The 13,722-nt window shown below is 47.6% G+C and overlaps 1 protein-coding gene across 13 annotated transcripts in view; it reads right to left on the bottom strand.

The window, feature by feature from the left end:
- The window catches only part of MPZL1 (myelin protein zero like 1), a 126,352-nt gene that overhangs the window by 65,037 nt on the left and 47,593 nt on the right, over positions 1-13,722 (bottom strand). For 7 of the 13 annotated variants that reach the window (XR_007775192.1, XM_050960060.1, XM_050960039.1 and 4 more), the window contains exon 5: positions 2,310-2,523. Coding sequence is in view for 12 of the 13 variants with exons in the window: in XM_050960060.1 (XP_050816017.1) it covers positions 2,310-2,523 (214 nt within the window). In the remaining variant the exon portion in view is untranslated. Of the gene's footprint in view, positions 1-2,309; positions 2,524-5,659; positions 5,821-13,722 lie in introns of all 13 variants that reach the window. The other 6 variants (XM_050960121.1, XM_050960050.1, XM_050960153.1 and 3 more) reach the window with 1 other exon arrangement.

A 13,722-nucleotide genomic window follows, 5' to 3' on the forward strand; every position in this document is an offset into this window, starting at 1 on the left:
TGATACAGACAGCACTTGTGACAGATATGGCAATTTCCTGCAATATCCTGGACAAACTTTACTGAATTCAATCTTTTAGGAGATCACTGTATCTATCTATTATGGGACTGTGATGTCTCCGGTGGGGGGAGGGGTTGGGGAAGACCAAAACATGACTAACATAAACCCTGAGAAGTGTTATGCATTTCAAAGGATAATATGTAGGGCTATACCAAAATTCATGGCCAAGAAAAAATGTATCACAGACCATGAAATCTGGTCTCGTGTGTTTTTACCCTATACCAAGGGTAGGCAACTTATGGCATATGTGCCAAAGGCAGCACACGAGCTGATTTTCAGTGGCACTCACACTGCCTGGGTCCTGTCCACTGGTCCAGGGGGCTCTGAATTTTAATTTTAAATGAAGCTTCCTAAACATTTTAAAAGCCAATAGTTTAGTTATATATTATAGAAGACTTATAGAAAGAGACCTTCTGAAAATGTTAAAATGTATTACTGGCACACGAAACCTTAAATTAGAGTGAGTAAATGAAGACTCGGCACACCATTTCTGAAAGGCTGCCAACCCTTGCCTTATACTATACAGATTTCAAGGGGGAGACTAGCGTTTCTCCATCTGGGAGTCCTGACCCAAAAGGGGTTGCAAGGTTATTTTGGGAGGGGAGGGGGTCAAGGTATTGCCACCCTTACTTCTGCACTGCCTTCAGAGCTGGGTGGCTGGAGAGTGGTGGCTGTTGGCCAGGTGCCCAGTTCTGAAGGTAATGCCATGCCAGCAGCAGTGCAGAAGTAAAGGTGGCAACACCATACCATGCCATCTTTAATTTGGTGCTGTTGCTGGTGGCAACAATGTCTTCAGAACTGGGCTCCCAGCTGGCCAACAGCCACCCTGCAATCACCCAGCTCTGAAGGCAGCACCACCACCAGCAGCAACACAGAAGTAAGGTTAGCAGTACTGTAACCCCTCCACAACAACCTTGAAACACCTCCCTCGACACACACACACACACTCCCCCAACTCTTTTTTGTATCAGGACCCCTACAGTTAAAATACTGTGAAATGTCAGATTTAAATATCTGAAATCATTTATAACTTTTAAAATCCTATGACTATGAAATTGACCAAAATGTACCATGAATTTGGTAGGGCCCTAACTATATGAAACAATGTGCCTGACAAGAATGAACGTTTAAAGTTCAGCGCGTTTCTAGGGGGGAGATGTACGTAAATGTACCCATTCCAGTTATGCAAGAACTCAGCCTTTTGAAACTTCACCCTGAGGAGGGGATCTTCGTCTGCTCAACACCTGTTACATGAAGACAGGATGAGAGGCCTAACCTGTATAAATGAGAGACCCAGATTCACGTGTGTGCTAGTTCTGAGCTAAGTTATAAACTTAACCACAAATACCCACTGAATGGGTTTGAAAGACTGACTCCTACAGAGCCATTGTCAGCACTCGGGTGATTTCTGGTAAGCTTATTAGCATAAATGTAGGTTTTTATAGGTTTTCTCTGTAATGCTTTCACCTTATGAATAAATGTGCTTGCTTACAAAAAGCTGTGTCACAGTTTATAACTGTGAGCACTTAAGCTGTTTACAGCCTCTGACGAGAAAAGCAACGCAGGCCTGCTGAGGCTGTCTGACCTGCTGGGGAATTCACAGGGAACTGTGGCAGGGAACTCTGTGGCACTACGGAAATACCTCAGTCAGCAAAACGTAGTGAGATGCCTGTCTCCGCCCAAGAGAGGTGACAGCTAGGGAGCCAGAAAACCTGAGAGTGGATGTTCTTGGTGGACCAAAGGGGGGAAATACAGGTGTATACAGGCTGTACTCTCAGAGCGGTAATAGCCTTAACATACAGACAATCCATAGGTATTCATTAGACCCCTCCAAAATCCCTGTGTGTTTAGTTCCTGTTAGGAGAGCAGTGACTTCCATCATCTGAAATTTAAACAGCATGGAACCAAGCATCTATTTCACCAATACGAAGACAGACAAAATGTTAGTTTCCCTGCATGATGTCACCAAGCCCACACCCCACTTCATCCCTTCAGCAGCCTGTTGACTATGACAGTAACGTGAGAGAGATAGGATGTGTTTGCAGACTTTAGGGCATGCAAAAAATTACGATTTGGGAATACTGTGGATTGAATAAGAAAGACTGATATCTTAATTTATAAATGCTGAGCTTTGATAACAAATCCTATGAGTGGCCTCTGGAGCTTTGGAGACGAGAGACAAAAATCAACAGTCTCTCACAGGCCCAGGATTACACCTAAGGAAAACAAGAGTTAATGAGGGGAGGTACCTCTCTGCACGACTCTAAGTCGGATTTCTCCTGGCTTGACAACTATGTCAGGTGGGTTCTTGACATCGCAGAAGTAAGTGCCGTTGTCCCGGAACTGCACATTTGCTATGGTGACAGATGCATCTTTCTTGTTAAGGTCTCCAGCCCAACTGATTCTGTTCTTAAATGGTGCCTCCTTCCCAGGGAACGCATTCCCTTGAGAGTAATAGAAGAACTGCAGCCAGGGAGGAGAGCATGTAAGAACATCCATGTCAGAATATTGCAAAGCTTACACCCCTCCTTCACTAAGATAATATCTCCAGATCTGTTGGGCCCTTTCCAATACCACATTAGGAGGTAGGAGTAGGAATCCCTCCAGAGGCCTGCAATTTCTAACTTTGCAGATTGTAGCAAGCATGCTGTCGCTCCACTAATCACACATTCAAGTAGCCACACTATGACTTAGCATTCAAGCCCACCGCAAAGTTATTTTTTTAGGCCAACGAGTCTCAATCTGGGTGTTGCAATGCTAGAGAAGGGTTCACACATAGGTGTTATAGGTCACAATCACTGTGCCCTTCTTGTAATGAAACAAGAGGGGAATTCCACCTCCCAGGTAGATGGAAAATAACCCTGGTGTTCCTTACTGGAAAAAACTGTGAACCACTGCCTATGACAATCCTTACCATAATAATGTGTTCATATATCACCCAGCACAGTGAGGCCACAATGCTGATTGAGGCATCTAGATGCTGCTACAATGCAAGATGAGTAGTAAATACCTGCATGTTCAGCTACGTGAAGGTTAACATTGTCTATGTGATGGAGGAAGGGGAAGGGAGCTAAGCCTGAAACGGTGTGTGGCGGTGAAGGGATTTCCTTCCCTACATTTAAAAAAAAAAGAGTTAATTTAAGATGGCAGGTTTTGTTAGTGTAACATGAAATCTGACTATTCAAATACGGAAGACAGACAATGTTGCTGTCTGAACATCTCTGAATTAGAATATGAATTAAGTACAAATATGTGCAAAGTAGCCAACTTAACGATGATACTAAAATGTCTAAAACCTAAGAGTTACGGTTGCCCATGCATTTCCAGAACCTGGAAATTGACTAAATTCTCCAAAAACCAGGAAATAAGTAGCACACTGCACCTGCAATGCAACCTCAGTTCTGTGCCCTGCAGCTAAAAATAGCCACTGGGAATGGTTCACTATGGTTGGTGCCATTAGCAGACATGAAGGACTACATAAAGGTGTCATTACTTGCGCTGTACTCAAGATTTGAATCTGTAATTATCTGCCAGCACTCCAGCTGCATTCACTGTGTTAGGTGTAGTTGAGCAGGTGGAAGACATCTATTTTCTGAGATCAGGCATACCGCATTCCAGCATTCACGTCTGTAGTTTGTGCCAGCAGAGGTGCACAGGGGTCTTGCCATGGGGACTGTCAGAACTCTGGCAATATGCATGATTATAGTCCAAGGCCTAGCGAGAGGTAAGTGAAGGCACCATCTCTGAAAAAGTCCTCAGGCCAAAGGGTGGTAGCAAGTCTGGCATAATCTGTGTAGAATCAGCACAGCTTGTATGCTATGCCTGCTCTAAATTAGAGGTCTACTGTAGGAAAGAGAAGATGTTAGACTTAGATGCTATAGAACACATGATCACTGCAGGGCTGTTAGGCCTGGTACAGGGCTAGTATGTGTGTATTCAGGCATCGCTCAAGGAGAGTTGAGTTGAAACTACATTGCTGGGATGGTATACACCTAACTCTTCATTTCTTGGTTTTCAGAAGTTTAAATTTAGCCATGCTCCACATTCTGGAAGGGCAGAAGACACCGCGGGAAACTTTAACTGTGTTACTGAAGTTTGGGGAATATTTTTTAAATAAATAATTTTTCAACATTCCCACCTAGCATAGCTCAGCAAGCCCCTTCCACTGCTTCTGGTCCTGGGCAAGATTATAACAAAATGCACTGGCTGCATGCATGTCATTTCACTGCCCCTGCATCATCTCCAGTTCTGCTTCTCCAGCACAGGCCACCTCACCATGAAGTGGCAGGTGTCAGCAGAGCAGGAGCTTGAAAGAAGAGGCAGAAACTGCGGAGGAACTAGCATGGAATGTGTGGGAGAAGACAGGAGAGCATCTATATAGGGGAATTTGGGGAGGGAGATGAAGCTGACCAACATCCCCCGCTGTACAGCTCTGACCCGTCCTTTCCCTGCACTACTCCAACCACCCTCACATTGCCCCCTCCCTCCCAAACGGCTCTGACACTGCTCCAACTCTTCCAACATTCACTCCATCACATCCATTGCCAACCACCCCCACAAACCCTAGGCTCCAAGTCCCCGAGGCACTCCCACATATACTACTTCAAATGCAAACACCTCCCCAAGCTGCTTCACCCACTCCCTTGCACTCCACACCCCTGGTAAGCTTGCAGAGACTGGCGGGGGGGGGGAGGGGGGATAGGAGATCGTGAGGCTGTGAAGAGTGCATGTACCAGATGGAGGCAGGAAAGTGGTGATGCAGTCCCTACCCACATGCACTGCATATGCTCATTCCCTGTTCCCCATCCCAGAACATGTCTATCCCTTATTTGTTGAGGGATGATAGAAAGTCTCTTTAGGAAACCCAGTTCTTCAAAGCTCTAGTCAAACTGGGTTTTCAAACTTTGTGCCTGAATTCTTTACATCAATAAGGTCTGATGTCCAGGATATGCTGGCCCAGTGCACAGCTCCAAGGGGCAAAAAGATGACACAGGGGCAGGGCCCTCACTTTGTACCCTTCCAAATCCAATGCACTCCTCCACGCTGCTCCAGCGCTTCCTCCCTGCTCTAACTTTCCTTGTTACCTAACTGGGCACCTTTCTGAGGCACGCTCAAAAAGAGTTTAGAGTGTATGTATACGTTACAAGCACAAGCACTACAGCAGCACACTACAGCGAGGCCACTATAGCACAGGCACTTGCTACAATGACTGAAGGGGTTTTTCCTGTCACTATAGTAAATCCACCCCCTCAATAGGCAGTACAGTAACTCCTCACTTAAAGTCGTCCCGTTTAACATTGCTTTGTTGTTACGTTGCTGATCAATTAGGGAACATGCTCATTTAAAGCTGCGCAATGCTCACTTATAACATTGTTTGGCAGCCACCTGGTTTGTCCACTGTTGCAGAAAGAGCAATCTGTTGGAGCTAGTGGTGGGGACTTCGAACCAAGGTGGACCGGCAGCCCCCTATCAGCTCCTCGTTCCCCTAAGTTGCCTGTGCGGCAGCCACCCAACAGAGTTCTTTCTTAAATATACTTAAGATTTCCCCCTCCCAGGCCTGCCTCAAACAGCAGGATCAACCCAGACAAAGGGCTCTTACTGATATAGAGGTTGTTGCTCCCTCTGGTTGGAAGCTCCAAGAGATGGACGTTAAGCTGCTGATCACCTCTCGGGATGAAAACGTGCATGGAAGTCTTGCTTCCGTCCCATTCTCCACAAAGAGCTCCTCTGGTGTCTTCACATCAAGTGCTGATACTCTGACTGTTTGGGGTGGGGAAGAGAAAAAGGAAAAATGAAAGTCAAGAGCGGTCTTCGAGGACCAGCAAAGAACAAGCAACATGGGATGAACTAGTAACACCTCAAGAATTACACGAGAGAACCAAGAAGGCACAATCACCCCTATGGTGATGGATTGTGCAGATATCACATCAAGTTTATAGCATGGACACATTGGCTGGATTCTGTTTCCCCTTTCTTGTGGCTTTTGCTATGGGGTGTTCCATGCCAACAGATGCTTCCTGCAGTGCAGCTGGTGGGAGACAATGTTATAGTACAAAACTCCCTGGTATTTACTGCTCCAACTTCCACTGGCAGTTTTTGAGAAGTTAACCTTGAGAAGGATTGGCAGCAGGCCCAAAACCTGTTTCCTGCTTGGCTCACACCTCTCTCCTCCCCATAACATTCTGAATCTCTGCTGCAACTGGAACAACACACCAAATTCAACTCCACTCATGATGAAGTAGGAAAAAACACAACCTTTTGGCTAAGTGCACCACCTAATTCTATAAGGTGTAACGTTACCATTCCCTGGCTCACTTCACCAGGAGTCCTAAATAAATCAAAGAAATACATATGAATTGTTTGACTTATGTTACCAAAGCTTTTAACGCCTACAGCATTTCAGGTGAAGGATCTGTTTAACAAGATTTCTCGTTACTGAGCCTGCGATAGATGTGCTCAGCCAGTCATACAGACTGGAATCTGTGTCACCTCATCCTTCTCCTCACTTCCAAAAAAGAGTGAGCTTCAGAGAATTTTATAACAGAGAATTTGGTAACAGCAACTCCGGTGTGTGTTATTGCCATTAGATCTGAATTTAATCTAAGAGAAAATTGGATCACCTCACACAGCAAGCTTGGAAAACAGCCTATACATGTCCATTCTACTAAAGACAGATTAAAATATTTTAAACTGAGACAGCCTCCAGACACTTAGCTACCATAGTGATGAGTTGTGGTTTAAATACTGTGATGGGGCAAGGCCAGATGGCTACAGTAAAGTACCGAGAAACAGGTATGTTAGCTCCAGGCTAAACAAATCTCTAGTACCCTGGTAACCAAATGGCAGTTGCTCCAGGTTAATCAAGGCACCTGGGGCCAATTAAGATCTTTCTAGAAGGCAGTAGAGATAGCTACTTTAATTAGAACACCTGCAGTCAATCAAGGCAGGCTAATCAGGGCACCTGGGTTTAAAAAGGAGCTCACTCCAGTCAGGAAGGGAGGAGCCAAAGGAGAAGGAGCATGTGTGAGGAGCTGGGAGCAAGAAGGCAAGGAGCGGAGAGTGAGAGAGTGTACTGCTGGAGGATTGAGGAGGACAAGCGTTATCAGACACCAGGAGGAAGGTCCTGTGGTGAGGATAAAGAAGGTGTTTGGAGGAGGCCATAGGGAAGTAGCCCAGGGAGTTGTAGCTGTCATGCAGCTGGTACAGGAGGCACTATAGACAGCTGCGATCCACAGGGCCCTGGGCTGGAACTCGGAGTAGAGGGTGGGCCCGGGTTCCCCCCAAACCTCCCCAACTCCTGATCAGACACAGGAGGAGCTGACCCAGACTGTGGGTTCCACAAGAGGGGAAGATCATTGAGGTGAACAATCCGCCAATAAGCGCAGGACCCACTAAGGTAGAGGAGGAACTTTGTCACAACTGGTGTCAGGGGTGGGATACTTTGGTGTGCACAGCGCGGCGGAAAAAAAAAAAAGGGTTTATTTTTTTTTCCACCACAATGGATGACGTAGTGCGGGCACTGACACAAGCCACAGCAGTGCAGCAGGAGGCTACCCGTGTCCAGGCAGCCACACAACAGGAGGCAGTGCGGCTGCAGCAAGAAACTAATCGCCTGCTGATGGACCAGGTTTCTCAAGACTGAGCTATGTTGCGGGCAGGGCCGGCTTTAGGAAGTGCGGGGCCCAATTCGAACATTTTCGGTGGGACCCTGGCAGGGATGACTAAAAAAAAAAAAAGCCTTTTGTTTCTTCCATGTATTATTTACTTTCCATAACTATATAAATAATACAATTATATGTTATGTACATTGCATCATATATGCTCTTGATTGCTTATTAATGACCGCCATTTCACATGTGTGGGTCCCTGCCACTCCCTGCAGGTGTGCACATGTGTGGGTCCCAGCTGCTTCCTGCCCCCGTCATTGAAGCAGGTGTGCAGGGTTACTGCCCTGGGAACTGCAGGGCAGCAGTGGACATGGGGCTGGTGGGAGGCAGGGCAGGGGCTGACTGGAGGTAGGGTCTAGCTGCAGGCAGGGCAAGGGGTGCAGGGCTGGCTGGAGACAGGTGGGTGTGGGGTGGGCTGGCTTCAGGCAGGGCCGCAGGGGGATGCAGCAGGGGTTGAGAGGGCTGGAGACAGAGGAGTGCGGAACTGGCTGGCTTCAGGCAGGGGTGTGCAGCAGGGATTGGCTGGAGACAGGGTAGGGGGTTTAGGGTTGGGTGTGGGCAGGGTGTGCAGGGCTGGTGCGGGCAGGGCTGTGTGTGTGGGGCTGGCTGGCTTTGGGCAGGGCCACAGAGGTGTGTGGTAGGGGTTGGCTGGAGACCGGGCAGGGGGTTTGGCAGGGGCTGGCTGTGGGCATGGGGTGCAGAGCTGGCTGCAGGCAGGGGGGGCAGGGCTGGTGTGAGCAGGGCAGGGCGTGCAGCAGAGGCAGCTGGAGCCTTCGCCCTTTAAATAGCCCCCAAGGCTCCCGCTATCCCAGGGCTCTGGGGGTTATTTAAAGGGCCTGGGGATCCCCTGCTTCTACCCCCCCGGAACTTTTAAATAGCTGTGGGAGCCCTGGAGAATACATGGGGACTGGGGGGGGGGCCCTCTGGTGGCTATTTGAAGGACAGGGTGGCAGAGGCAGCTGGAGCCCAGGCCCTTTAAATAGCCCCTGGAGCCCCCTGCTATCCCAGGGCTTTGGGGGCTATTGAAAGGGCCCAGAGCTCCAGCCGGGAGAGCAGGGCTGCAGTAGGGCTTGCGCTCCGGCCGGGAGAGCGGGGCCGTGGGGCGGCTCGCCCCGCTCCAGCCAGGGCCGCGGGGCGGCTCGCCCTGCTCCGGCCGGGGCTCCGGCTGGGAGAGCGGGGCTGCAGGGCTTGCCGTGCTCCGGCCGGGGCTTCAGCTGGGAGAGCCGGGCTGTGGGGCAGCCGCACTCCCACTGGTGCTTTGGTCAGGGGAGCAGGGCCCTGGAAGACCCCGGAGCAGACGGCAGCCGGGGTAAGCAAAAAAAATGTAAAAGGCGCTTAACGCGCGGGGCCCTCTTAGTAAGTTCATCTTCTGTAGAAGTTAGTCTGTAGAGAGCTCTGGGAGTGCTAGTTATTTATTCTCCTACAGAACAACCTTGTTTAAAGAGGCCAGGGGAGGCTGGGCATTACTGACTGCCTTGTCATCACAACCCTTGTATCAAACAAACAGAACAGCACAGAAACAGCGCTCTAAGGGAAGTGGATTTTCAAGAAGCAGTTGCGTCAGAGCTTCCTTTCTCCCCTACGTATAATCTAACTACAGGCGAAGAAATAGTCCTCTCTTTGGGTCCCTGCTACCAAATGTTTATTCTGAACACACAAGAGATCCTCTGAAAATTCAGCGAAGTGAATTCATAGCTGCAGTGCTGCATGCAGTTTTTTCTGCCAATGGAGTGGATATTATGATAACAGAAAACAAACCATTGTTTCAAGTCCAAACCACAGAACAAATCTCCCTTTCAGGTAAAAAGCAAGCAAGATGCCCTCAACATTAGTGTAGGAAGAAAAATCAGCACCGAGACATTGCTTGCCAGTATAGTGGACAGAGGATTCATTGCTACCAACGGGAAGGAGTAAGCACTGATATGTTTATTCCAAGAGCCACTGTTGTACATAAATAGCCCTTGGAAGTGTGGTGAAGAAAAGCCTCATCTCACTCTTTCAGCCCACACTTATTAAGCAGCAGGGATTCGGAGCAATCAAATTTTTGAATTGCTCCGCTCCAAAGCCCTGCTAAGCAGGAGTTTTACTATCGGAGGATCTGTTGCACACCTGGACATTACTAATCTTTCACTTCTGGAACAGAAGCCAGGTTTCTCCAATTAGTTCGTAAGTGGACTTTGTCTCTTCAGGTCCAGACTAAGATTCCCAGTTGACCACATCACAAAGCCACCCCACAATAGATAGTTCAGTCTCACTAGCCACAGACCCTGATGCTTTGATAGAAATGTGTTACGGTTAGGAGGAGGTAGTAACCCTCTGAATTACATGAACAGCCAGCCGGAACTAGAGCATACAATACAGTATAGTCTCCAAAGTTGTAACCTCACTAAAGATCAGATCATACAGACTTGAACTCTGCAGCCACATAACTGCATTCGTCTCAGGAACAAAGACAGCTCCTGTTTATAGTCTCCAGCCAACCCTGATACCAGCATCATTGAAACTATGACCATATCCTCAAATCCCAAACAGACATCAGAGGGCTGAGATACAGAACACAGCTATCCCTTCCCATCTCTCCCTGCAAGTCAGGAGTCATATTAGCCTGAAAGAGCTCAGGGTCACCTTATGCAGTGCCTTCGACACTGCTGCAAAACATTCTGGAATAAGAGTGTCCCCATAGGAAGTTATATAATTCTATTGGTTTAAACTTCAAAGAACGCAGTAACTTCGGCACAAAGATAAAGAACTTGGAGCGCTGCTGCTGAAGACAGAACTGGCATTCTCATCGGCTGTGCTCTACCAAAAACCAGGGCCGGCTCCAGGCACCAGCTCAGCAAGCAGGTGCCTGGGACAACCAACAGTGAGGGGCGGCATATTGGGCTCTTCGGCAACAGGTCCCTCACTCCCTCTCGGAGGGGACTGCTGCCGAAGCCTGAAGCTGATCGCGATAGCGGCTTTTTTTTTCCTTCACCCTCTTGGGGCGGCAAAAACCCTGGAACCGGCCCTGCAAGCAACAGGCTGGTCTCTAAACCACACACCCTTGGAGATTATGCTCACTCGCAGGCAGAACAATATGGTACAGCTCCCCCATAACTCTAGTCTACACGCAATTCTATCAAAGTTTTTCAGGGAAGCTAGATTTTCCAGAAATCTTTTTTTGCTTCCATGGCAACCTATAGAGATAAGAGGCCAGTAAAACGCATTAGGTCCAACTGTGCAGTTATCTAACCATTTAGATTGGTACTTAGTCCAAATTTGCCCTCCCTTTAGTCACTGCACCTACAAAAGTAGGTACAAATCGAGGAGTCTCTTCCTCTCTTCCCTTCTCCATGAGCTGAAGAACAGGCTCCCAACCAAAATTGTGGTTTGGAAGTGCCTTATTCAGTTTCCTGATCTTTGCCTAAATACAGAGGCCAGCAGTTGAGGCAGCCAGCCAGAGCTACAAATGCATTTTTTTTCCAAACAGCACTCACAACTCCAACCATCTAGTGCAGCGTTTCTGATACGCAGCCACCAGGGGCTGTGATTGTGGGGAGGGGGAAGGGGAGCAGTGGCCCCTCCCTGGTGCTCCTGGATGCACAGCCTTGGTGTTGGTTGCTGGCTCTTCCAACAGATGTTGGGTTCTGCCCTCCCTGGAGTCATCTAGGGCACAACACTAGAGAAGGCAGCCGGTGAGCTCCCCCATTTACACAGGGGTGGTGGGGCTCAAGCTTTGGGCTTCAACCTTGGGGTGGCAGGATCCAGCTGCAAGGCTTCAGGCTCCAGCCCCCCGCTGCCTCCCCAGATCCTCCATCCGGGGCTTAATTTGTCCCTAAACTTGCCGGGGCTAAGTCTGCTGTGAAAAGCGATACTTGTATGTTTGTTGATATCATGCTTCACAGCAGACTTACTAACTAGCACTAAATAAATTACTATGATTTGTACATGTACATATTTGTTTTTCCTGAAGCTAATTAAGTATTTTAGGAAAGTGTGAGCAGCCACCAGCAAGAGTTGGTGGCGACACTCTGAGGCCACCGAATAATTTGTCCTGAGAACCCTAGTGTCTACAGTGGTAGGTTTGGAGCTCAAGAAACTATGTTTAAGCTCTTTTCCACATGGGAAAATTGACCAAAATAGCTATTGCAGAATAGTTTTCTCCTCATTTGGTGTAATCAAGCCAAATAAGAGTAAAATAAATGCAGAATCATAAACAGATAAACTCAAGGAGGAAGTTGAAATACCAAATACAGAACCCCATACTCCGCGACGTGGCATTCAACAAGATGAGAATAACCAGTAAAGTTAATTGCACTTGAACATCTCTTGTGGAAGTGTATATCTTCAGAATAATTATGAAGAAGCAGATACCACTGTGTGCAGGTATGCTTTTTCTCCGCTAGAAACAGTCTTTGGGTAGGTTAATAACACCTACTTACCAGAGGTGCATTGGCAAAGTACAAGCAGCAGTGGCATAAAGCCTCTCTGGAGATGGTCATAACTAACCCTATTATCAGCCTGACTATATCAGTAACTAAACCTTTCCTGCCTCTAAGGGTACATCTAGACTACCTGCCTTATCAGCAGGTGGTCATCGATTTCTCGGGGATCAATATATCGCGTCTCATCTAGACGCGATATATTGATCCCCGAACGCGCTCCCGTCGACTCCAGAACTTCACTAGCGCGAATGGCGGTAGCGGAGTCGACAGGGGGAGCTGCGGACGTCGATCCCACACTGTGAGGATGAGAGGTAAAACAATCTAAGATACTTCAACTTCAGCTACGCTATTCACGTAGCTGAAGTTGCATATCTTAAGATCGATCCCCCCACCCCACCCCAGACCAGCCCTCAGAGGCAGGCTCTACAGCAATCATCCTGTAGTAGGGAGAGGATGGAAGGTTATTCAGCATAACTGTAAAGTTGCTTTACAGAACAGATGTTCAAGACCAAAACTGTTTCCAAGCTAAGTTACCCATTTTGACCCCTAAAACTTATTATTAGTCTTCACCTAATTAGACCAAGTGGTCTTGTGGCAGAACAAGCTTGTAGTTTGCTTAGAAACCAGTTATATATTTTTCCATCTCTTATTTCTCATGAAGTTATCCACTGGGTGACACTCAGTTTAAGAGGAGGTTGAAGTAACAGGAGCAGGAAAGTCTAAGTGTCACTGCTACCTGCTATTTAGCCCTGCTCTTTATATCCCTCCACTGGCTCTCCCTTCTCTATCACATCAGACACAAGCTACTTACCTTCACTTTCAATGCCCTTCACAGCCTAATCCCGCCCTGCCTATCATCTCACATTTGCTATCAAGCTCTCAACTCCCATCTCCACTTGGCCCAAGAAGCTTGCCTCCATCACCCACTTGTTAAACTTTCAAACAAGCATCTTTGTGTCCTCTGCATACCTCATCACTCCTCACACCTAGGAGCTCCCTGTAAACATCTGCAACCCTACTCCATTACCCTCCTTCAAAACCCTCTTCAACTCCTTTGCCGAGATGGCTACAAAAAAACCGAACTACTGTGTTGAGAGCACCGTTTGCTGTGTTGAGAGCACTGCCTATGATGCTGACCAATATTATTTCCTTGTACTCTCCCATCTGTCTCTTCTTCTACACAGACTATGTCTATACATACAGCGCTGTAGCTCTCCACTGACATAAAAAAACCCCTCCTCCGCAAGCAGCATAAACTATGATGGTGGGAGAAGCTGACACACTGCTGTGCACCTGAACGCTTATGTTGGTGTAATTTATGTCACTCGGAATATTCGCACACACATTTTACCAACATAAGCTGTAGTGTAGACATAGCCTCAGAGTCTAAACTTTTGAGGCAGGGACTGTCTTTCTTCTGCGTTCAATGCCTAGCACAATGGGTCCTGGTCCATGACTAGGGCACCTAGGTGCTCCGATAATACAAATAAAGTGATAGAGATAACTTTCACACGGCATAAGTGTGAAAATTAAGTTAAATAAGATCAAGGTTAAAATGAAAGTCAAAAGAC

The sequence above is a fragment of the Gopherus flavomarginatus genome, chromosome 1, assembly GCF_025201925.1.
Source record: "Gopherus flavomarginatus isolate rGopFla2 chromosome 1, rGopFla2.mat.asm, whole genome shotgun sequence".
In the NCBI taxonomy this organism is placed as follows: domain Eukaryota; kingdom Metazoa; phylum Chordata; order Testudines; family Testudinidae; genus Gopherus; species Gopherus flavomarginatus.